Raw genomic sequence first — 24,922 nt, forward strand, 5'->3', positions numbered from 1 at the left:
TGACATATTAGGAATTTACACTTGTGTACTCATGAGAGTTATCTTCATGTTCGTTAATGGCACATTCCTCTGAGCACATGTTTAGCTTCAGTGTCCTGGGTAACGTGTATGCTGGCTCGGCTGTAGCATACATGGTATGAATGAAAAGATTTCTATTCTCGCTGATGCGTATAGGTTTTTTGTAGTACTTAGGTGAAGCATCAAGTGACTTTACGCTTTAGATATAAACCTGTACAAGCCTGTAGATCGTGAACATGTGTTTTAACAATAGAGCCAAGCCTTGAATAGCGGATTTATTTTTAGTTTTTAGTTTATTTTTATTTTTTATTTTTTTTTTGACTGGCTCATCAGATTTGTCTAGCACTTTCTTTTAATTTTAAGTTATTGGTTTGTTTCAAAACAAGGTAAATTAACCAACTAGTACAGTTTTTTTTTTTTTTTTTTTTTTTAATTAATGCGGAATTTCATTTTAGCTTTACATGTTACAAAGTGCACTTTTTCCATGCTAAAGGGTATTATTGACATTCAGGTCATTATCCTCATCAGGATGTATATTAAAGTATAACATATATTTTTTTCATTTTGGATAGAGCAAGGAAGGAAGATTTTATATATTTTTTTTTTTTTTTTTTTTTATATTTTTTTTTTTTTTTTTTTTTTTTTTTGCCATGTGTGTCTAATTGTGGAGGTTTCCCCTTCACTTCCTGTCCCATAGCCAATCGAAAAGTGAGAAAAAAAAATCCCTATTAATTGGGGGAATTCCTTGGGGACTATCAGGTCACCAGAACTAGTGTCCCCATTTTGAACATTTTTTTTTCCCCTCTATTTTTCTGAGGACAACCCATAATTTGGGATATTCTTTACTTTTTCCTTTCGATGATAATGGTAAACGGGACAAATATAAAAAAGGTAAATCTCTGGTGATACGAAAAGGAACAAGCTTTCTAATCCTCTCCACTCCAAATCTAAAAAAATAAGTTTTGCCTTTTTATTTATACTTTAAGTCAGCGGTTCTCAACTCCTGTCCTCAGGGCCCACTAACAGGCCAGGTTTGCAAGCTAACTGAAATACATCACAGGTGATATCATTTGCTGCTCAGTGATTGCAGTATTCTAGTCTGCATCTCTCCGAGGTAATACTTAACCACTTAAGCCCCGGCCCATTTTCCAGCTAAAGGTCCAGGCCCCTTTTTGCGATTCGGCACTGTGTCGCTTTAACTGACACTCATGCGACGTAGCTCCCAAACAAAATTGGCGTCTTTTTTATTTATTTATTTATTTATTTATTTTCCCCACAAATAGAGCTTTCTTTTGGTGGTATTTGATCACCTCTGCGGTTTATTTTTTGTGCTATAAACAAAAATAGAGCGACAATTTTGAAAAAAATTCAAAATTTTTTACTTTTTGCTATAATAAATATCCCCAAAAAATATAAAAAAAAAACCATTTTTCCTCAGTTTAGGCCAAAAGTATTCTTCTTCATATTTTTGGTAAAAAATCGCAATAAGCGTTTGGTTTGCGCAAAAGTTATAGCGTCTCCAAATAGGGGATATTTTTATTAATAATAATTTTTTTTTCTTTTTACTAGTAATGGTGGTGATCAGCAATTTTTATTGTGACTACGACATTATGGCGGACACGTCAGACAATTTTGACACATTTTTGGGACCATTGGCATTCATACAGTGCGATTAAAATTATTTTATTTTTTTTACTGTTGAGGGGCATGGCTTGGCATGTGACGTCACTGATCGTCTTTCCCTATAACAGGGAACAGACGATCAGTGACAGCCACACTAGGAAGCACAGGGAGAGGTTTGTTTACACTTACCTCTCCTCGTTCTTCAGCTCTGTGACCCGATCGTGGGACTCCGGCGGTGGTCGGGTCCCACGGCCACGGTAACAGAGCTAAGGACCGGGTCGCGACTGCGCCGCCGGCGGCACGCATGCTTTTCTGCCAACATACATCGGCGTGAGGCGGTCCTTAAGTGATTAAAATCTGGCCTGTTGGTGGGTCCTGAGGACAGGAGTTGAGACCACTGCTTTAAGTAATGACAACATACAGCTACATCCACCAGTTAGACGTTTAGGACATATCACACTGTCCACTTTAGCATCAGGTTTATGATGAATTGGAGTGCTGTGTGAAAAATTTACAACTTTTCAACCACTGAGTGCGGTTCTAGCTATGACAATCTGAACTTTATGGATCAATTCTAATTGTGGAGACTAATTAACATACTTAACAGGGATAAACACTGGGTCTTATTGCGTACATTTTTACTGTTTTATTTTTTTCCTTTTGACAGGCGATACTCTAATTGCAGTTAATGATGTGGAAGTCAGTGCAGAAAACATTGAAAGAGTTTTATCTTGTATACCAGGACCCATGCAGGTAAAAATGTCTAATTTCACTACATTTATGTTTTTGTCGGAAATTACCCTAGAACTGTACCTACATGCACCAGATTCTTATATCCTTTGGTGACTGGAAAGGCAAGGCACATCAATCTAGCTTTAACCACTTTCAGACCGGACCATTTTTGCTGGTAAATGACCAGAGGTCTTTTTACAATTTGGCACTTCGCTGCTTTAACTGGTAATTGCGCGGTCATGCAATGTTGTACCCAAACAAAATTTGCGTCCTTTTCTTCCCACAAATAGAGCTTTCTTTTGATGGTATTTGATTGCCTCTGCGATTTTTATTTTTTGCGATATAAACGTAAAAAGACCGCAAATTTTGAAAAAAAATGATATTTTCTACTTTTTGTTATTAGAAAAATCCAATAAACTCAATTTTAGTCATACATTTAGGCCAAAATGTATTCAGCCACATGTCTTTGGTAAAAAAAAAGTCAATAACTGTATATTTATTGGTTTGCGCAAAAGTTGTCACATCTACAAACTAAGGTACGTTTTCTGGAATTTACGCAGCTTTTAGTTTTACGACTGCCTATCTCATTTCTTGAGGTGCTAAAATGGCAGGGCAGTACAAAACCCCCCCAAATGACCCCATTTTGGAAAGTAGACCCCCTAAGGAAATTGATAAGTGGCATGTTGAGCCCATTGAATATTTTATTTTTTTGCCTCAAGCGATTGAATAATGACAAAAAAAATTTTTTATTTTTTTTTTATTTTTTTTACACAAAGTTGTCACTAAATGATATATTGCTCACACATGCTATGGGCATATGTGAAATGACACCCCAAAATAAATTCTGCTGCTTCTCCTGAGTACGGGGATACCACATATGTGGGACTTTTTGGGAGCCTAGCCGCGTACGGGGCCCCGAAAACCAAGAACCGCCTTCAGGCTTTCTAAGGGCGTAAATATTTGACTTTACTCCTCACTACCTATTACAGTTTTGAAGGCCATAAAATGCCAAGATGGCACAAAACCCCCACAAATGACCCCATTTTAGAAAGTAGACACCCCAAGCTATTTGCTGAGAGGCATGTTGAGTCCATGGAATATTTTATATTTTGCCACAAGTTGCGGGAAAATTACAAACTTTTTTATTTTATTTTATTTTTTCACAAAGTTGTCACTAAATGATATATTGCTCACGCATGCCATGGGCATATGTGAAATGACACCCCAAAATAAATTCTGCTGCTTCTCCTGAGTACGGGGATACCACATATGTGGGACTTTTTGGGAGCCTAGCCGCGTACGGGGCCCCGAAAACCAAGCACCGCCTTCAGGCTTTCGAAGGGCGTTACAGTTTTGAAGGCCATAAAATGCCAAGATGGCACAAACCCCCCCCCCCCCAAATGACCCCATTTTGGAAAGTAGACACCCCTAAATTTAGGGGTACACTAGTGAGACTAGGTAATAAATGGCGGGTGCCCTGAAACTATAAAAAAATAACTAACCAACCAGCGTCACCTGTAACAGTTATATGGTGATCACTGGTGAAAGGGTTAACTAGGGGGCAATCAGGGGGCTTTATGCGGTAGTATATGGGGGTCCCTGGCGCTATAAAAAGCTGCGGCGAACCTAAATACCTACCTGCCTAACTAGCGTCACCTGTGACACTAATACAGCGATCAGAAAAACGATTGCTTATTAGGCTGGGTTCACACTGGAGCGATGCAGGAACGCCACGAATCCGCGGCGGGTTCCCGCATCGCATGCCTCCCGGCGGCAGTTCACACTGCCCTATGCGAACTGCTGGGAGTGTCAGTGAAATGATAATGACACCCCCAGATCAGTTCTCATATCGCAGTGCGATCTGCAAACTCGGATCGCATGGTGTGAACACCCATGCGATCCGATTCTGCTGCGGACCAAAAAAAGGGTCCCGTGCGAGTGTGCGGCGGGTGCGACACAAATTCAGCCATACTATCTGTATGGCTGAACTCGAATCGCACAGAGATCGGATGTGATTTGCACTGCAGTGCGGTGCAAATCACATCCGTTCTCATAAACCGCTGCAATGTGAACCCAGCCTTAGTGACACTGGCGACGGGGGGTGATCACGGGGTTAAACCTTTATTGGGGGGGTTAGGGGGGTACCCTAGAGCTAAAGGGGGCTAACCCTAACTGCCCTAACAGTTATTACAGTCGCAAATGACACCCGCTGGGTGATCAGGGGGTTAAACCTTTATTAGGTAATAAATGGCGGGTGCCCTGAAACTATAAAAAAATAACTAACCAACCAGCGTCACCTGTAACAGTTATATGGTGATCACTGGTGAAAGGGTTAACTAGGGGGCAATCAGGGGGCTTTATGCGGTAGTATATGGGGGTCCCTGGCGCTATAAAAAGTTGCGGCGAACCTAAATACCTACCTGCCTAACTAGCGTCACCTGTGACACTAATACAGCGATCAGAAAAATGATCGCTTATTAGGCTGGGTTCACACTGGAGCGATGCGGGAACGCCACGAATCCGCGGCGGGTTCCCGCATCGCATGCCTCCCGGCGGCAGTTCACACTGCCCTATGCGAACTGCTGGGAGTGTCAGTGAAATGTTAATGACACCCCCAGATCAGTTCGCATGTCGCAGTGCGATCTGCAAACTCGGATCGCATGGTGTGAACCCCCATGCGATCCGATTCTGCTGCGGACCAAAAAAAGGGTCCCGTGCGAATTTGCGGCGGGTGCGGCGCGAATTCAGCCATACTATCTGTATGGCTGAACTCGAATCGCACAGAGATCGGATGTGATTTGCACTGCAGTGCGGTGCGAATCACATTCGTTCTCATAAACCGCTGCAATGTGAACCCAGCCTTAGTGACACTGGCGACGGGGGGTGATCACGGGGTTAAACCTTTATTGGGGGGGCTAGGGGGGTACATTAGAACTAAAGGGGGCTAACCCTAACTGCCCTAACAGTTATTACAGTCACAAATGACACCAATGCAAAAAAAAAAATGCAATTGGTGTCACTGTGACTGGGGGGGCAGGGGTAATTGGGGGGATGATCGGGGGGTGAAGGGGGGGTGTGAGTGTGCCTGGCATGTTCTACTGTGTAGTGTCGTGTTGGTGCAACTCACCGATCCTCGGTGCCGGAACGAAAACTACCGACATGGAGGAGAGATTACATCACTTCCTCTCCTGTGTTTACATTACAGGAGAGGAAGTGATGTCACGGAGCATTTCTATTCGTCGGGAGCGATCGCGAGGGGGTGGCCATGAATGAATGGCCGCCCCCTCATCCCGGATCGCTCCCGAACGAATACCGACCGCCGCAGGCACCGGGGGGGGGGGGGGGGCCCGATCGGGCCCCCCACCCGCGGCAAGGCAGGGACGTATATATACGCCCATATGCCTGCCCGTGCCATTCTGTCGACGTATATCGTCGTGCGGCGGTCGGCAAGTGGTTAAACACAAAAAGAAATTGTGTACTTAGTGAAAAAACAAACAAAAAAAAAACAAAAAAAAAAACAGTATGCAGCAACCTATATTCCGGACACAAATGAATTACAAAAATAATTTAAAAGATGTTCAAAACCAATATCTCTGTAGTGATCAATACAAAAATGAAGTTGACTCATATATTAAAACTTAATGAATAATGTACATCAAATAGTGAAATGGCAGTCCTATAACCTATACAGTGCTCCGCATAAATGAGTACACCCCAACAGATTTGTCATAAAACCTTTACTTTCCTTTCACAATCAACATTTTCTATGGGACAAAATAATCCCACAAATGCGTGCTATTGATTGTGTGTACAAATTAACAAATTTTGATTACGAGATTTGTACAAAGTATTTTTCCTAACAAATTCATTCAGGACCATGTTGCAAAAATGAATACACCTCAATGAAAATCTTAGGAGCAAAGCTAAATTTTAGACAACAAAATCCTAATTGACAAGAATTAAACTACAGGTGAGTCTAATTATTCATTAAACAGGTGTCCAGCAGACAGTTAATTATAAAAAAGGCGTTTCTTAACAAAAAACACCTTCCCATTTCATGCTGTCTGCCATGGCACCACATGGAAGAGAAATTTCCGGCCGGCGAAAAGAAAATAATTTCTTTACACAAGAAAGGTGAAGGCTAGAAGCTCAGCAAAGCTTTACTTATCGGAATACTGTAGCAAAAGTGATACAAAAATTTAACAAAGATGGAACTGCAACCATCTCACGGATGTCCAGGCCATCCACAGACATCAACTACTTGACGTTTGATTTGATGAAGTGAACATGCGTAAGGGCCGACCATTTTGCCTGACCTTCTTTGAACCATTAAAATTCTGTCTAATGCCGTGTACACACGGCCAACTTTCCGTCAGACTAGGTCCGACGGAATCAGTCTGTCGGACAATCCGATAGGGTGTGGGCTAATCCGATCATTTTTCATTTTAAAAATCTGACGGACCTAGAAATAAAACATGTTTCAAATCTGTCCGATGGACTCCATTCCTATCGGGGAAAAACGTTTTGTCTGTATGCTGGTCCGATGGACCAAATACAACGCAAGGGAAGCTATTGGCTACTGGCTATTGCACTTCCTTTTCTAGTCCCGTCTTACATCAGCATGTTCAAAACTAACGGACTTGGTCCGTTCGTGTGTGGCCAAGTCTGTTTGTTCAGGAAGGGAAGCTTTTGGAGATGACAACTCCAGTAGTTCTATCACATAAATATATGTTGGTTTTTTTAACTTGCTGGTTTGCAGGTTCATAAAGTGGTGATGTCCATCAAAGGTCAAAAAATCCTGGAGTGTGTTAGTGATGGGGGTGCAGGCTCCGCTGGCAGTCCTTTTTGCTGTAAAGATCTTAGTCCTGGTTGTTTTAGCAGCTAGTCCATGTTGTGCTTCCTGTTTGCGGGTTTTTTTTTTTTTTTTTTTTTCTTGTATATTGAAGTTATGGACACCCTCTATGGCTGCCTTCTCACCTCCAAATAAATAGTGACTGACTTTAATGAGCCATTTAAGCTTCTTTTGCACCATCCTCATAAGACATTACAAAAATTGGAGCGCCATAATCCCTCCCTCAAAGGCAATTCTCTTGCCTTTGTGGCTGTGTGTGTAGAAGAGATGAGCTTGGGCGTGTTATTTGGATATACCGTATTTATCGGCGTATAACATTCACCTTCGCTTTAAAAGGGAAGTTTTAGGAAAAAATCTTAAAGAACGGTGAAGCAAAATAAGGGTCAGTGCCCATCTGCAGCCCCACCACTGCCAAGAATGCAGCACCCCATTGCCTTCAGTGCAGCCTGATTCATGCCCATCTGCAGCCTTGGAGGACACAGTGAGGAGGCGGGACGAGCACCAACAGATTACATACAGGAGAAACACTTTTTTTTTTTTTTTTTTTTTTTTTCTCGGCGGCCACTTTAATAAGTCTTGCCTCCTATGATGAACAAAACAGTTGTCCTATGGCAGCGCAGGAGATAGGACTTCCTTTTGCAGAGGCCGCTGTGTAAACAGGAAATTCTCCTGTATGTACTGCACTTGTCCTGCCTCCTCCTCGTCCCCTCCAAGGCAGCCAGCATACATATCTTTTGTGGCACTCTGGGATGCGTTGGGGCCCACAAAAGATATACATGTCCAAATTACCAGGTGGGCCTTTCCAAAACCAGAACGTGGGCCGGACTTTAAAAATGCCTGCCCTAAGCCATTGGAATTAACCTTTTGTCTTTCATTTATTATTTGAACTGTTTGGTTACACTGTGGTTATACCATCATTTAATTCCTTTTTATATTTTCGTATAGAAGGTTTCACTTCTGGATACATTATATAATTGTTTGCATGATGCACTTTATTATGTTTATATGCTAATATCACTATTCATTTGTGTTGATAATTTGTTACACATAGCGCTGCGCTTTTTATTTTCAATGGAAAAAGAAAGATGTTGGTTGCAACAGATGTTGATGTCACCAACTTGTTCATTCTATGCCTAGTAGACTTGGCACTGTCCTTACAAATCATGGAGGTCATACAAAATACTAGATGTAGTAGTTTGTTATGGGGTGTATTCATTTTTGCATCAACTAATTTTTGAGTAAAACTGAAGATTTTGTAATCTAAGTTATATTGATTTTACTCTTTTGTAATGAGCTAAACAAATGTTCTATAAAACTCAGTTTTGTCAAAATTTTGGAAATTGTTCTTGTGTTCATTGAAATATTGATTAAAATCTTACTTTTCAAAAGGGGTTTACTCCATTTATACTGAGCACTGTAATTCACTTATGCATAATAAAGAAGTAAACGTCAAAGAGAAATATATAAAAATCTAAATATGAAAGTCCACATGTAAGAATCCCAGGCCGCCAGTTCCCTTACGAAACAGTAATGCTCTCCAAATGATGAGCTCAACAGCGCAGTAATCATCCAATTGGAAGGCCACCAGTCAGGATGCCACTGACTCCACCTCCTCCTTGGTTCTTGACTGGTTATCCAAAGCCAACACCTCAAAGTAATATGGATAGGAGGAAGAACAAAAGGACCATAGAGTAGTATGCTAAAACCACATGATTTATCAAAAGTAGATATGGTTGCAAAAGTTAGTGACCGAGGCAAAGCACAACACACCAGGGATCAACAGCGGGTGTACAATGTCATTAGCTAATGCGCCTTACCCTACGCGCTTTTCATCTGGTGCAACGGATATCTTCAGGGGATAAAGATTTTTTGCTCACCTTTTTAGATTAATTACATCAATCTAGCTTGGCTTCAAAAGGCAGGTGTCAGTGAATCCTGAAACTTCCTTGTCTGGTTTTGTTACGGTTCAGATCATTTGCTTACAAGAAAATGGAATAAAGGAATTTTTGCTTTTCATATGAGTCTTTCCGCCCTCCACTTATAAATTAATTGCCCACTTAAGTTCTTACAATATCATGTAGGGAATTTATTTTCTTATTTCACAATGTTTTATGATTGCCTGGAGTTAAATAGTCCTGCAGTAGAATAAAAGAAGGTATCACTTTAACTTCCTGCACATGGGTGCATGAGCCTGTACAACATAAATTCCAGTGTTTTCCCTCCCACCCAGGACGCTGGTAGACATGAATGGCTGTGTATAGCTGTACTCCTCCGGTTATATGGTGGTATTCACAAACACACTAGTATAGCATACAGGCAAATGCAAAAAATTGAACATTTTCCATTTTTTTTTATTTTTATTTTTATTTTTTTTGCATATACCCATAGTCTACCCATGCTTAGGATAACTGGCCATATACCCAGAGTACAGCCACGCACAGCTTTTGGTGTCTGTGGGCAGCTTTATGCAGCACCTAGGCTGCGCAAGCAAGAGTGAAAAATGCCTGAATTTATGCTAAAGGTTCCCCCTCACCCGTGCGCGAGAGCCCTTAGAGATTATAGGCTACTTTTTTAGTTGCTTGAGCACGAGCCCTCATTTTCAATTGGCGCGCTCAACCTCCTCTTTCTGAACCATTTATATTGATATACTTTTTTCTTTACAATGTAGTTTAATACATTGGACACATGTCTAATAAACTGAAATATCAAGTTCACTCCTGCGTCTAGTCAACCCCTAAAGAGACTGAAGCTACGAGCGCCTTTAAAACTGAATAAACCTCTCCTTAAGGAAGTTGTAAATTCTCAGTTTTTTTTACCTTAATGCATTCAATATATTAGGGTTAAAAACCTTCTGTGTTGCAGCTCCCCCCAGATCCCCCCCCTTTTTTCTTATCTGGACCCAATTGTTCCAGCGACAAGCAGGAGCCCAGTACCTCCAGCTGCTGTGTCGGGTCCTCATTTGGATAGATTGATAGCATGTTAATCAAAACCAGTGAAATGTGAGTCAGGGGTGGGGCTGACTTCTGCTCTCTGTGTCAATGGATGCAGGGTCCCTTCATTGAAAGCCGTCGGGAGACCCCAGAAAAGGAGGATCGGGGTCACTCTGTGCAAAACCCTTGCACCGAGCAGGTAAGTATGACATGTATGTTTTTGTTATTAAAAAAACGAACTGTTACACTTTCAAGGTAACAACCACTTAAGGCCGGGTTCACACCGCTGCGATGCGGGAACGCCGCGAATCCGCGGCGTTTTCCCGCATCGCATTACTCCCGCCGGCAGTTCACACTGCCCTATGCGGACGGCTGGGAGTGTCAATGATATGTTAATGACACCCCCAGATCCGTCCGCATATCGCAGTGCGATCTGCTGACTCGCACAGGAATCGGATCGCATGGTGTGAACCCCCATGCGATCCGATTCTGTTGCGGACCAAAAAAAGGTCCCGTGCGAGTTTGCTGCGGGAGCGATGCGAATTCAGCCATACTATCTGTATGGCTGTACTCGCATCGCTACGGAGATCGGATGTGATTTGCGGTGCGAATCACATCCGGATCTCCCCCCGCAGCAGTGTGAAGTGATTCACTGCCAGTCCCTCTATTATATCTAGGCATAACAATCAGGGCAAGTGTTTTATTAAAACAAAGCTTGTGTATATACCTTTTTCAGCTGTCTTCAGGCTGGTCACATGACTCCTGGCCAGTAACCTACTCTAATCAGGGCTACAGTGGGAGGGTCCAAGATCTCCCTCTGATGTCAGCCCCTCCCACTGTAGCCCTGAATCGAGTAGGAGACTGTAGCTGAAAAAAGGTATTTTCAAGCGTGTTTTAAAAAAAACAAAAAACACTTACTTTATGTATTATGCCTACATATAATAGAGGGGCTGGCAGTGACCATTTGTAATCTTTTGAATTTCTACTAATAGGGGCAAGGGGGTCGGGGACAAAGACACAAACGCGGAGCTGGCAGGGAGGGAGGGGGTGAGGGAGACAGAGGAGAGCTGCAGATGACGGAGGCACTTAATCCTGGTCAGTACACAGAGGGGACACAGGAACTGGCAGGATCAGCAAGATTTTTTTTTTACAGCTTAGATAGGGGCAGGTTAGACAGCACAAGCACTGTGCTGTTTAACCTGTTATAAGGTAACAAACTCCTATTATTATTATTATTATTATTATTATTATTATTATATATATTTTTTTTTTGGGGGGGGGGGGGGGGGGGTTACAAACACTTTAATCTGGGTAAACTCTACAGGGTAAGAAGAACTTCAGATCCAGTCAGATACACTGTACTAACTACTCGACGTATGTACAGCGATCTCCCCCCGCTGAACTGTTGTGTTCTGACAGGGGTACGGTTCCCCCACCAGAACACTACGATCAGCACTCTCTGCCATTCACTGAGAGTGCTGATCGGGGTTGGTCCATTTGTGGTTTCCCAGCACGCATGTCCAATAGAAGCCTGCAGGCTTCTGTCACAGTTTGAATGTTGGCCGTTTTTGTTTTTTGTTTTTTTGCCGCCCGATGTCTCCCGACATTTGGCCTGTGTACCCGGCTTTTAGATATCTTCATTAGCAAAACAAAAGGGTCAGCCCTGGGCACAAGAATCCCAGATATTTTCAAGAATGGAATGGTCATAAGTTGCCCTAAAACCTTTTAGAATCAGGATTTTGCTAGTAAGATACAGTTCTGGCTGAATGAGGGGGGTCCACTTTTTATTAATTTTGGAAACTCCAAGTGCTACTACTGTCACATTTTTTTTCCCTTTTAGACTTTTTCTTAAGTATGGTTACTGAAATGTAATCCAGCTTTCCTGCCACAAATGTTTGTTTATATTTAGAAACTATGCGCATTCCCATTGTTTAGTTACATATGGCAGTAGATGGCTATTGGGGGTATTTACTAAAACTGGAGAGTTCAAATCCTGGTTCAGCTGTGCTTGGTAGCCAATCGGCTTCTAACTTCAGCTTGTTCAGTTAACAAAACTTGGAAGCTGATCAGTTTCTATGCAGAGATGCATCAGATTTTGCACTCTCCAGTTTTAGTAAATCAACCCCACAGTGTCCTACTAGATGCTGAACAGTGAGTTGCCTTGTAGTGGCTGCATATTTAGTACATTCCTCTGGCGTGGAGCACTCATGTTGACAGGAAGAGTTAGAGACTTATTACTATGTCTTACTTTGTCTTTTCAAAGTAAAATTTATTGTTGGTAACTGAATCAGTCTCAGTCCAAGCCAGAAATCCGATTTTTGTGATCGTTCCTTTGGGTGTTCCCAGTGTATATCTTTAAATTATTAGCTGTAAAACCTTCAGTACAGAGGCTTTATTGTCTGAGAAGCCAACAAAGTTTAAGAGAGATACGCGTGTTTATAGGGACACCTTGGCATTCCATCTCTGTAACCCATAAGTGTTTAATATTGCATTCTAATGTAAAACGGACAAAGTAGCCCTCTTTTTAAAAAGGGTACAGTGGATGTGTTGCTCAGAGCAGTGGGTCCAATGCATCATTTTGTTTAAAATCTTTTTTTTAAGGAAAATTAGACAAAAGGAGACATATGATTGTTTAGCCATGGTGCAGGTCATCCGAGTGCTCCCTAACAGTATTTCTACAAGAGGCCCATTGTGGTGGCTGCAGAGTGGTCTAGAAGTGTATGAAGTCGAAGGCTTATATTGTTACCCAAATTGTGTGTGTGTGTGTGTGTGTGTGTGTGTGTGTTGTCAATGGGGAAATAAAAAAAACATGTATTTACATCTTCTTAGCAGTTCTTCAAACCAGATGTGTTGGGGGCTACACTGGCAGCTAATTTCTAGTGTGCCCTCAATGCATAGACAAGACAAATGTCTTGTTTCCTATGGTGTCAGTTAATGCCAACAGGTTGCAACACAAATAACTGCAGAATATTCTTACTTTATGTGGATACACGCAGGATTTTATGGCTTTGAGCTTGGTAAGGGTGCCTTTTGTGCATGCCCATTGGAAGATGAGTTTTTTTTTTTTTTTTTTTTTTGGCTCTCTACTCTTTTAAGTCTCTTGAGAAATACATTGAGGCAGTTATGAAGGGAAGGGCATTCCTGCTCCACTATCCACAATCACACTTCCCTATTTATTTGGCCTCCTTTGCCTTATATGTACGATCTGTTTGCTGCCTTCATACATTATCATCTACTGCAGGCATATCCTTTCATGGCAGACCTGTCATCTCTAAACACACAGGACCTGCTCGGAAGCCTTCTTTACAGTGAATGTTTGCCCCAACCCCTAGAAGTGAGTGGATGCCTACTGACATTTGTTCCAGCTTAGGGCAAAAACATCCCGGCCCTTTATTTTACTGTCTTTCAAAGAAGTACATAGTCTCTGATGTACTCTCTCTGTTGTTTTCTAATGCTTCATCCTACTTGCTGCTTCACAAAAAGCAAGTTTTCTTACATCTTCTTGCAGCTTTACAGTCACAAGGGGTGGTCATCTCCTTGACCTTTAGGCCTCATGCACACGAGACGCAGTTAAACGCGCGTTCAGATGCAGTTGGACAGTTTTTTCAACTGCACCTGAACTCATTCAATGTTATCCTATGTGTCCATGCACACAGTCTCGTTTTTTTGCGTTTATATGCAGTTGCGTTTAATCTCGTTTTTCCAGAAGCAAAAAAATGCGTTCAGAGACAAAAATTTCTGCGTTTCAGACGCAAAACGGGGCTAAACGCGGCTAAACGCGGCTGAACGCGGCAACCGCGTTTAGCCGCGTTTGCGTTTATATGCGTTTTTAAAGGAACCCAATTTTTGGTACCTGAAAATTCTGAAATATGATTTAAACTCATAGAAAACAATAAAAAATGTTAGGAAAAAGTTGTAATTACTTTATATAATTCATAGAGTGTATTTACTTTGTGACACAATCCCATAATATCTCTAGTGTTTCCATTAGCTTGTACAATGAGGAATTCCTTCACTTCTTTGCCCCAAATACTCATCCAATTTCTAATCTAATCAGTGGCTCCACCTAGTCTGGCCAAGCCATAGCATTGTCATAGAAAAACTTAATGTCTAGTCAGCCCCCCTCCCCCACCATGTTTCCATGTAGAACACACATCCTTCATGAAACTGAAACTTTTTTCCACAAGCCACCCCCCTTCCCCCAAGCTAGGCTTGTCCACACCTTGGATTGCCATCTTTGAAGACACATCTCCTACACCTTGGATTGCCAGCTTTGAAGAAACATCTCCTAAAAAATGACTTCTGATGTGAGCCAAAACAACTTGATTGAAGTAATTCAAAATTATGTACAATTATGGGACAAATCCCATGAATTGTACCCTGACCGGATTGCCAAACAGAGGACATGGGAAAATTTGGCCAAAGACTTGACCCCAAACTGGGAAGACCTCTCCAGATCCCAGCAAGAAACTCGAGGTAAGTTCAATCTATATTTGGTCAAAATTTTGGGGTATGTTAATTTGTATTTTCAGTTTTTAAGTTGATTTTTAATCATTGCACAGTGGCATCATTTCAAAAAAGATGGAGATCTTTGGCCGACAGAGTAAAGAGAGATCTAAAAAAAGAAAAAGAATCAAACCGCAGTGGAGCCCAATCCACCTACAAAACCCACCCCTTGACTGTTCAATTGTCTTTTTTGAGGGACAGTTTAATTTCAAGAGCGTAAGTAAACTTAAATTTATTTATCAATTTATATTATTTTGTAACATTAATTTTTTTTTTAAAAGTAAAATTTTTAAAATTTTAACTTGAGATCTAAATTCTTAATTTTTTTATTTTAATATATGTTATTTCTATTTTTAATTTTTCTATTATAATTTTTTCGGTATATTTTTTGTACAATTTTCTCTATTTTTTGTGTTTAAAATAGATTCTAATACATTTTTAATTTTTTTATTTTTTGAAGATAAATTTTAGACTGGATAATATAATATCCGTTAATATATTAAATTTAATTGTCAGATAATTGTGTTTAGTATGCATGTATGTATGTATTTATGTATGCATCTCAAACCACTGTCCCTCTCCATCACCCCCTCCTCTTCTCATATTCTATCTCACTCAGCCTGTCTCACTCCCTCCTCCATCTTTATTTCATTCAGTGCCTCTCCACCCCCCTCTCTCCCTCTGCTATTCTACTCCCTCTCCCCCCCTCTCACTCCCTCCTCCCTTAGTTCAGTCACTGCCTTTCCACCTCTCTCTCTCTCTCCCTCTGATCTTCTCACTCACTCACTCTAGTCCCCTCACCCTCCCCCTTCTTTCTTCATACACCTCTCCTCCTGGTCCTCCTTTCTCTCCATCTCCCATCCATTAACCTTTAAGTTATGTTAGGGGTCAGTGCTTAAGGGTGACAGTAAGGAAAGGGCATTGGTTATAGCTAAGGTCAAGGTTAAAGGGTTAGGGATTATGATTCGGTCCGGTGGTTATGGAGTATGGGTAGTGCTGAGGGTTAGCAAATAGGGATTAGTGTTAGCAGGTAGGATTTTAGTTACCAAATAGGGGTTACTGTTACCAAATCGGGGTTAGGGTTAGCAATTGTGGTTTAGGGTTAGGGTTATCAATTTCGGTTTAGGGTTAGCAATTAGGGTTAGGGATAGTGTCAGCAATTAGGGTTTATGGTTACCAAATCGGGGTTAGGGTTATCAATTGGGGTTTAGGGTTAGGGTTAGCAATTGTGGTTTAGGGTTAGGGTTATCAATTTCGGTTTAGGGTTAGCAATTAGGGTTAGGGATAGTGTCAGCAATTAGGGTTTATGGTTACCAAATCGGGGTTAGGGTTAGCAATTGGGGTTTAGGGTTAGGGTTAGCAATTGTGGTTTAGGGTTAGGGTTATCAATTTCGGTTTAGGGTTAGCAATTAGGGTTAGGGTTAGTGTCAGCAATTAGGGTTTATGGTTACCAAATCGGGGTTAGGGTTAGCAATTGGGGTTTAGGGTTAGGGTTATCAATTTCGGTTTAGGGTTAGCAATTAGGGTTAGGGATAGTGTCAGCAATTAGGGTTTATGGTTACCAAATCGGGGTTAGGGTTATCAATTGGGGTTTAGGGTTAGGGTTATCAATTTAGGTTTAGGGTTATTAATTAGGGTTAGGGTTAGTGTCAGCAATTAGGGTTTATGGTTACCAAATCGGGGTTAGGGTTAGCAATTGGGGTTTAGGGTTGGGGTTATCAATTTCGGTTTAGGGTTAGCAGTTAGGGTTAGTGTCAGCAATTAGGGTTTATGGTTACCAAATCGGGGTTAGGGTTATCAATTGGGGTTTAGGGTTAGGGTTAGCAATTGTGGTTTAGGGTTAGGGTTATCAATTTCGGTTTAGGGTTAGCAATTAGGGTTAGGGATAGTGTCAGCAATTAGGGTTTATGGTTACCAAATCGGGGTTAGGGTTAGCAATTGTGGTTTAGGGTTAGGGTTATCAATTTCGGTTTAGGGTTAGCAATTAGGGTTAGGGTTAGTGTCAGCAATTAGGGTTTATGGTTACCAAATCGGGGTTAGGGTTAGCAATTGGGGTTTAGGGTTGGGGTTATCAATTTCGGTTTAGGGTTAGCAATTAGGGTTAGGGTTAGTGTCAGCAATTAGGGTTTATGGTTACCAAATCGGGGTTAGGGTTATCAATTGGGGTTTAGGGTTAGGGTTAGCAATTGTGGTTTAGGGTTAGGGTTATCAATTTCGGTTTAGGGTTAGCAATTAGGGTTAGGGATAGTGTCAGCAATTAGGGTTTATGGTTACCAAATCGGGGTTAGGGTTATCAATTGGGGTTTAGGGTTAGGGTTATCAATTTAGGTTTAGGGTTATTAATTAGGGTTAGGGTTAGTGTCAGCAATTAGGGTTTATGGTTACCAAATCGGGGTTAGGTTTAGCAATTGGGGTTTAGGGTTAGCAATTGTGGTTTAGGGTTAGGGTTATCAATTTCGGTTTAGGGTTAGCAATTAGGGTTAGGGTTAGTGTCAGCAATTAGGGTTTATGGTTACCAAATCGGGGTTAGGGTTAGCAATTGGGGTTTAGGGTTGGGGTTATCAATTTCGGTTTAGGGTTAGCAATTAGGGTTAGGGTTAGTGTCAGCAATTAGGGTTTATGGTTACCAAATCGGGGTTAGGGTTAGCAATTGGGGTTTAGGGTTGGGGTTATCAATTTCGGTTTAGGGTTAGCAATTAGGGTTAGGGTTAGTGTCAGCAATTAGGGTTTATGGTTACCAAATCGGGGTTAGGGTTAGCAATTGGGGTTTAGGGTTAGGGTTATCAATTTCGGTTTAGGGTTAGCAATTAGGGTTAGGGTTAGTGTCAGCAATTAGGGTTTATGGTTACCAAATCGGGGTTAGGGTTAGCAATTGGGGTTTAGGGTTGGGGTTATCAATTTCGGTTTAGGGTTAGCAATTAGGGTTAGGGTTAGTGTCAGCAATTAGGGTTTATGGTTACCAAATCGGGGTTAGGGTTAGCAATTGGGGTTTAGGGTTAGGGTTAGCAATTGTGGTTTAGGGTTAGGGTTATCAATTTCGGTTTAGGGTTAGCAATTAGGGTTAGGGTTAGTGTCAGCAATTAGGGTTTATGGTTACCAAATCGGGGTTAGGGTTAGCAATTGGGGTTTAGGGTTAGGGTTATCAATTTCGGTTTAGGGTTAGCAATTAGGGTTAGGGATAGTGTCAGCAATTAGGGTTTATGGTTACCAAATCGGGGTTAGGGTTATCAATTGGGGTTTAGGGTTAGGGTTATCAATTTAGGTTTAGGGTTATTAATTAGGGTTAGGGTTAGTGTCAGCAATTAGGGTTTATGGTTACCAAATCGGGGTTAGGGTTAGCAATTGGGGTTTAGGGTTGGGGTTATCAATTTCGGTTTAGGGTTAGCAATTAGGGTTAGGGTTAGTGTCAGCAATTAGGGTTTATGGTTACCAAATCGGGGTTAGGGTTATCAATTGGGGTTTAGGGTTAGGGTTAGCAATTGTGGTTTAGGGTTAGGGTTATCAATTTCGGTTTAGGGTTAGCAATTAGGGTTAGGGATAGTGTCAGCAATTAGGGTTTATGGTTACCAAATCGGGGTTAGGGTTATCAATTGGGGTTTAGGGTTAGGGTTATCAATTTAGGTTTAGGGTTATTAATTAGGGTTAGGGTTAGTGTCAGCAATTAGGGTTTATGGTTACCAAATCGGGGTTAAGTTTAGCAATTGGGGTTTAGGGTTAGCAATTGGGGTTTAGGGTTAGGGTTATCAATTTCGGTTTAGGGTTAGCAATTAGGGTTAGGGATAGTGTCAGCAATTAGGGTTTATGGTTACCAAATCGGGGTTAGGGTTAGCAATTGTGGTTTAGGGTTAGGGTTATCAATTTCGGTTTAGGGTTAGCAATTAGGGTTAGGGTTAGTGTCAGCAATTAGGGTTTATGGTTACCAAATCGGGGTTAGGGTTAGCAATTGGGGTTTAGGGTTGGGGTTATCAATTTCGGTTTAGGGTTAGCAATTAGGGTTAGGGTTAGTGTCAGCAATTAGGGTTTATGGTTACCAAATCGGGGTTAGGGTTATCAATTGGGGTTTAGGGTTAGGGTTAGCAATTGTGGTTTAGGGTTAGGGTTATCAATTTCGGTTTAGGGTTAGCAATTAGGGTTAGGGATAGTGTCAGCAATTAGGGTTTATGGTTACCAAATCGGGGTTAGGGTTATCAATTGGGGTTTAGGGTTAGGGTTATCAATTTAGGTTTAGGGTTATTAATTAGGGTTAGGGTTAGTGTCAGCAATTAGGGTTTATGGTTACCAAATCGGGGTTAGGTTTAGCAATTGGGGTTTAGGGTTAGCAATTGTGGTTTAGGGTTAGGGTTATCAATTTCGGTTTAGGGTTAGCAATTAGGGTTAGGGTTAGTGTCAGCAATTAGGGTTTATGGTTACCAAATCGGGGTTAGGGTTAGCAATTGGGGTTTAGGGTTGGGGTTATCAATTTCGGTTTAGGGTTAGCAATTAGGGTTAGGGTTAGTGTCAGCAATTAGGGTTTATGGTTACCAAATCGGGGTTAGGGTTAGCAATTGGGGTTTAGGGTTGGGGTTATCAATTTCGGTTTAGGGTTAGCAATTAGGGTTAGGGTTAGTGTCAGCAATTAGGGTTTATGGTTACCAAATCGGGGTTAGGGTTAGCAATTGGGGTTTAGGGTTAGGGTTATCAATTTCGGTTTAGGGTTAGCAATTAGGGTTAGGGTTAGTGTCAGCAATTAGGGTTTATGGTTACCAAATCGGGGTTAGGGTTAGCAATTGGGGTTTAGGGTTGGGGTTATCAATTTCGGTTTAGGGTTAGCGGTTAGGGTTAGTGTCAGCAATTAGGGTTTATGGTTACCAAATCGGGGTTAGGTTTAGCAATTGGGGTTTAGGGTTAGGGTTATCAATTTCGGTTTAGGGTTAGCAATTAGGGTTAGGGTTAGTGTCAGCAATTAGGGTTTATGGTTACAAACTTGGGGTTAGGGTTAGCAATTAGGGATAGTTTTTGGTTTAATTTCGGGCTTAGGGTTTAGGGTTTGTATTGAGTAGTTGGGTTAGTGTTATGTCTACGTTTTTTTTTTTAGGTTTGTGGGTGGGGGTTTGGTGTTAGGGGATAGGCTTAGGGTTGTGAAAAATAAAATAATAAAATTTTAAAATGTGCACATGTCTAACTGTACTTAAACCTTATTATTTAAAGGACAACATCCAACATTTCAGAGGATGAAGGCAGTGTCCATCAGGATACAGTAAATGAGATGGAGGATGTGCCAAGTGCATCACAAGCGAGTTTATCTTTGGCTACAGTTCCAATTTCACGCGACCGTGAAACACCGGTTGCTTCTATACAGGTATAACACAACCTATGGTCTCTGATTTTTTATAGAAAAAGAATGTATCATCATTACTTTTGGTCATATAAGTGCAAGATGTATATGTCAATAACTGTATGTATTTTATTTTATTCAAGGGTGATCGCAGTCGATCTCCTGCAAGAAGCAGGCCAAGGGGGCGTCGGTCGCGTGACGTAGACCAGGAACCGACCAGGGTGGAAACCAACATTATTAATTTAGTAGAAGAGCTACGCCAGGAACGACATCGGAGCGATGTCTTCCTGGACCTAAATAATGGGCGCAGTATTTTTTGCCGTAGCCTATATGTAATTCTTGAACAATTGTCTGAAGACCGCGAGCGTCAATGCCGTGAAAACATTTATTGTTATATCGTGGCATGTCTAAATGCAGAAAGACAGTCGCGGCCCCCACCGCCACTGAACATTGTCCAAGGGGGGATGCAGAATACTCCTTTCATGGATATTCCAATCCAACGAGGTTCATCATATAGCCAGGGAGTTACAGGTAACGTCCTACACACACAGAGACCGCCAGCACAATATGCAATGTCGTCAACAATTGGCACACCATTTATGCCACAGACAATGTCCCAGCTCCCACCCCTTCAGCCACGGATGGGTAATCCTTCCCCCGTTGACGAAAGTTCACAGGATAACTACGGGACATATCATAACTTATAATTTAATTATTACAATTTGTTTTTTTTTCCTTTATTGATCATATTATTAGTTAGCACTTTTCACACCCTTTTGCACTAAATTTTTTTGATATTTGCACTGTTTGAAAAAATGTTTGATTTTGAATAAATATTATACTGTTTGCACTTTTTGATTATAATGTATTTTATATTTTGTTTCAATTTTAGATTTTAAATTTTCTTTTAATAAAGAAATAATATTTGAAAATTATGAATTGGTGTCCATAAATATTAGATGTGTGGATAAGTTGAAATGTAATGAAATCTTTTATTTATATACATTTATATATATTTTTGGTGGCTCTATATTTAGAGAAGTGTTACATTATCACATCCTTTGTTTAATCTAAGACATTATAATCCCATAAGGTTTTACGAGATTACAGTATTCATGCCCATTCTCCATAATTTAAAGTGTTTATCGATGGTTATAATACAGTAACCTAGAAATTATATTAAAAAATAATTAGCAAGTGAAACAAAGTAACATGCTTAAATTAAAAAATGTAAATATAATTAAAAATTGGGACAAAGAAAAAATCCTTTATTGAAACTGAATGAACCACAGTAGCATTTTTCAAAAATGTCAATAACTTTGAGCTAGCAATCAGACTAAATATGGGTATCCTGCCAGGGCACGCTACCAACAGGTGAAACAAAGTATTCTGCAAAATTGTTTCGAATGGTCATTGCTCTGGCTGTTGGGCGTAGGTCCATGTATTGAATGTTCTGATTGGTGTTGGGAGGGGCAGGATCTGTGGATATTCTATCATTTTCAATTACAAAGTTATGGAGAACACAGCATGCAAGTACTACTTGGATAGCGTTTTCAACATCTAACTGCATTGTACTTAGTAGTACCCGCCATTTTCCTGCACTTATCCCAAATGCACATTCCACAACGCGTCTTGCACGACTTAGTCTGTAATTGAAGATTTTTTCTTGATAACTATGTCCTTGTCCACTGTATGGTCTCATTATATTTTCTGAAAGCCCGAATGCCTCATCAGCCACAATGACAGCAGGTAGTATGGGCTCTGTAGTGTTGGGAAGAGGCCTCCAACCCGGAATTCCAAAGCAACCTTCATGTATTCGACGGCCCATGGACGATTCTCTAAAAATACGAGAATCCCCTTGACTGCCGTATGCTCCAACATCAACACATATAAATTTAGATTTGGCGTCAGCTAGTGCAAGCAACACAATTGAAAAATATTTCTTATAATTAAAGTACATAGAGCCCGACTTTGGTGGCTTTTTGACGCGTACATGTTTGCCGTCCAGTGCTCCAATACAATTTGGGAAGTTAGTTTTTTCCCAAAATTCGTTAATTATGTTCTGCCACATACACTGTGTTGGAACTGGCATTACCTCTCTGTGTAGCACCTCCCAAAGTATAGTGCTGGTTTCTCGTACGACTTTGGAAATAGTGGAAACGCCCATTAAAAAATAATGATGTAGAGATGCATATGATTGACCGGTTGCCAGAAACCTAAATTTTAAAAAATAATAATTTATTAGATATAATGTCTTCATTAATAACAAGGATAAATATATATTTTTTCAATATAATAAAATGAATACTGTATAGACGTGAATCAATGTTTTAAAGCACATTGTTTTGGAGCTGAATATGGCACCATAGGATTATGCTGCAGTCATGCACTTTTCTGCATCAGAGAATCAATTTTTGAGACCCGACTTTGGGGGCCCATATCTTGGGGCCACTTATTGCCAGGAACCCCAAATTCGGTATGCTGACACTGTGGACCTAGGACAACAACATATCCAAATTTGAGGATCCTCTCACTAAGTGGCCCCGAGATAGGGGGCCCTAAAGTAGGGTCTCAAAAATGTCATGCACTTTTCTGCATCAGAGAATCAATTTTTGAGACCCGACTTTGGGGGCCCATATCTTGGGGCCACTTATTGCCAGGAACCCCAAATTCGGTATGCTGACACTGTGGACCTAGGACAACAACATATCCAAATTTGAGGATCCTCTCACTAAGTGGCCCCGAGATAGGGGGCCCTAAAGTAGGGTCTCAAAAATGTCATGCACTTTTCTGCATCAGAGAATGACATTTTGCGACCCGACTTTGGGGGCCCATATCTTGGGGCCACTTATTACCAGGAACCCCAAATTCGGTATGCTGACACTGTGGACCTAGGACAACAACATATCCAAATTTGAGGATCCTCTCACTAAGTGGCCCCGAGATAGGGGGCCCTAAAGTAGGGTCTCAAAAATGTCATGCACTTTTCTGCATCAGAGAATGACATTTTGCGACCCGACTTTGGGGGCCCATATCTTGGGGCCACTTATTGCCAGGAACCCCAAATTCGGTATGCTGACACTGTGGACCTAGGACAACAACATATCCAAATTTGAGGATCCTCTCACTAAGTGGCCCCGAGATAGGGGGCCCTAAAGTAGGGTCTCAAAAATGTCATGCACTTTTCTGCATCAGAGAATGACATTTTGCGACCCGACTTTGGGGGCCCATATCTTGGGGCCACTTATTGCCAGGAACCCCAAATTCGGTATGCTGACACTGTGGACCTAGGACAACAACATATCCAAATTTGAGGATCCTCTCACTAAGTGGCCCCGAGATAGGGGGCCCTAAAGTAGGGTCTCAAAAATGTCATGCACTTTTCTGCATCAGAGAATGACATTTTGCGACCCGACTTTGGGGGCCCATATCTTGGGGCCACTTATTACCAGGAACCCCAAATTCGGTATGCTGACACTGTGGACCTAGGACAACAACATATCCAAATTTGAGGATCCTCTCACTAAGTGGCCCCGAGATAGGGGGCCCTAAAGTAGGGTCTCAAAAATGTCATGCACTTTTCTGCATCAGAGAATGACATTTTGCGACCCGACTTTGGGGGCCCATATCTTGGGGCCACTTATTACCAGGAACCCCAAATTCGGTATGCTGACACTGTGGACCTAGGACAACAACATATCCAAATTTGAGGATCCTCTCACTAAGTGGCCCCGAGATAGGGGGCCCTAAAGTAGGGTCTCAAAAATGTCATGCACTTTTCTGCATCAGAGAATGACATTTTGCGACCCGACTTTGGGGGCCCATATCTTGGGGCCACTTATTGCCAGGAACCCCAAATTCGGTATGCTGACACTGTGGACCTAGGACAACAACATATCCAAATTTGAGGATCCTCTCACTAAGTGGCCCCGAGATAGGGGGCCCTAAAGTAGGGTCTCAAAAATGTCATGCACTTTTCTGCATCAGAGAATGACATTTTGCGACCCGACTTTGGGGGCCCATATCTTGGGGCCACTTATTGCCAGGAACCCCAAATTCGGTATGCTGACACTGTGGACCTAGGACAACAACATATCCAAAGTCGGGTCGCAAAATGTCCTGCACTTTTCTGCATCAAAGATACATGGCCTCAAAGTCAACTGTGACCATCAGCGGCAATATAATTTGGTCATTAGGGTTAGGGTTAGGGTTAGGGTTATTGTTTATGATTTTTTGGTTGGGTTGTTTAGGGTTAGGGTTTGTGTAAGGGATATGGTTAGCTGTTAGGGGTGGGGTTAGTGTTAGGGGTTAGGGTTAGTCTTAGGGGTTAGGTTAGGGTTAGTGTTAGTGTTATTGTTTAGGGTTAGGATGAATGGTTATTGTTAGGATTATGGATATTTTAATAAGGCATTAAAAAATATAATAATACCATATACTGCAGCAATAAATTTAAATATATTAATCAGTACATATTTGACGATGAAAATATATTAAAAAATTGGTCAAATAAATAGAAAAAAATTATAAAAAATCTAATTAACATACATTTGATTTTTAAAAAATCAATTTGAAAATAGAAAAAAATAATAAAAACATATTAAGATTAAAAAATAAATAATTAACTATTTTAAAATTGTTTTATATTAATATATTGTATGAAAACATGTTAAAAATTGGGAGAATTAAATTTTATAGATTTGAAATAATTGGAAAATTTACTATAAATAGACATAATTTTTTTTTAAAAGGACAGAGAAAGTTTTTAAAGTGTGCATCTATAGATAAATATATTTTTAAAATATATACACATACCTGATCGTTACCAACAGTCGTTCCTCTGGTGACACACTGTTTCTCATATTGGTGTCCACGAATGTCAGACCAGGTCGTACTTTTTCTAAAAGCAGATCAAATGTGACAATGGTCATCCGGCTAAAATTAAAAAAC

At 41.0% G+C, this 24,922-nt stretch overlaps 2 protein-coding genes across 3 annotated transcripts in view; both read left to right on the top strand.

The window, feature by feature from the left end:
* The window catches only part of INTU (inturned planar cell polarity protein), a 158,954-nt gene that overhangs the window by 57,726 nt on the left and 76,306 nt on the right, over positions 1-24,922 (top strand). For both annotated transcript variants that reach the window (XM_077476882.1, XM_077476881.1), the window contains exon 3: positions 2,309-2,394. In XM_077476882.1, the coding sequence (XP_077333008.1) occupies positions 2,309-2,394 (86 nt within the window). The remainder of the gene's footprint in view (positions 1-2,308; positions 2,395-24,922) is intronic.
* LOC143974979 (uncharacterized) lies at positions 13,704-20,773 on the top strand. The gene is made up of 4 exons (XM_077476880.1): positions 13,704-14,631; positions 14,718-14,877; positions 19,849-19,999; positions 20,119-20,773. The coding sequence occupies exons 1-4, from the start codon at positions 14,451-14,453 to the stop codon at positions 20,680-20,682; spliced, it is 1,056 nt and encodes a 351-aa protein (XP_077333006.1). The 5' UTR covers positions 13,704-14,450; the 3' UTR covers positions 20,683-20,773.

Source organism: Lithobates pipiens, unplaced genomic scaffold (assembly GCF_037356315.1).
Source record: "Lithobates pipiens isolate NorthernLeopardFrog02 unplaced genomic scaffold, aLitPip1_a1.2 Scaffold_13, whole genome shotgun sequence".
Classification (NCBI taxonomy): domain Eukaryota; kingdom Metazoa; phylum Chordata; class Amphibia; order Anura; family Ranidae; genus Lithobates; species Lithobates pipiens.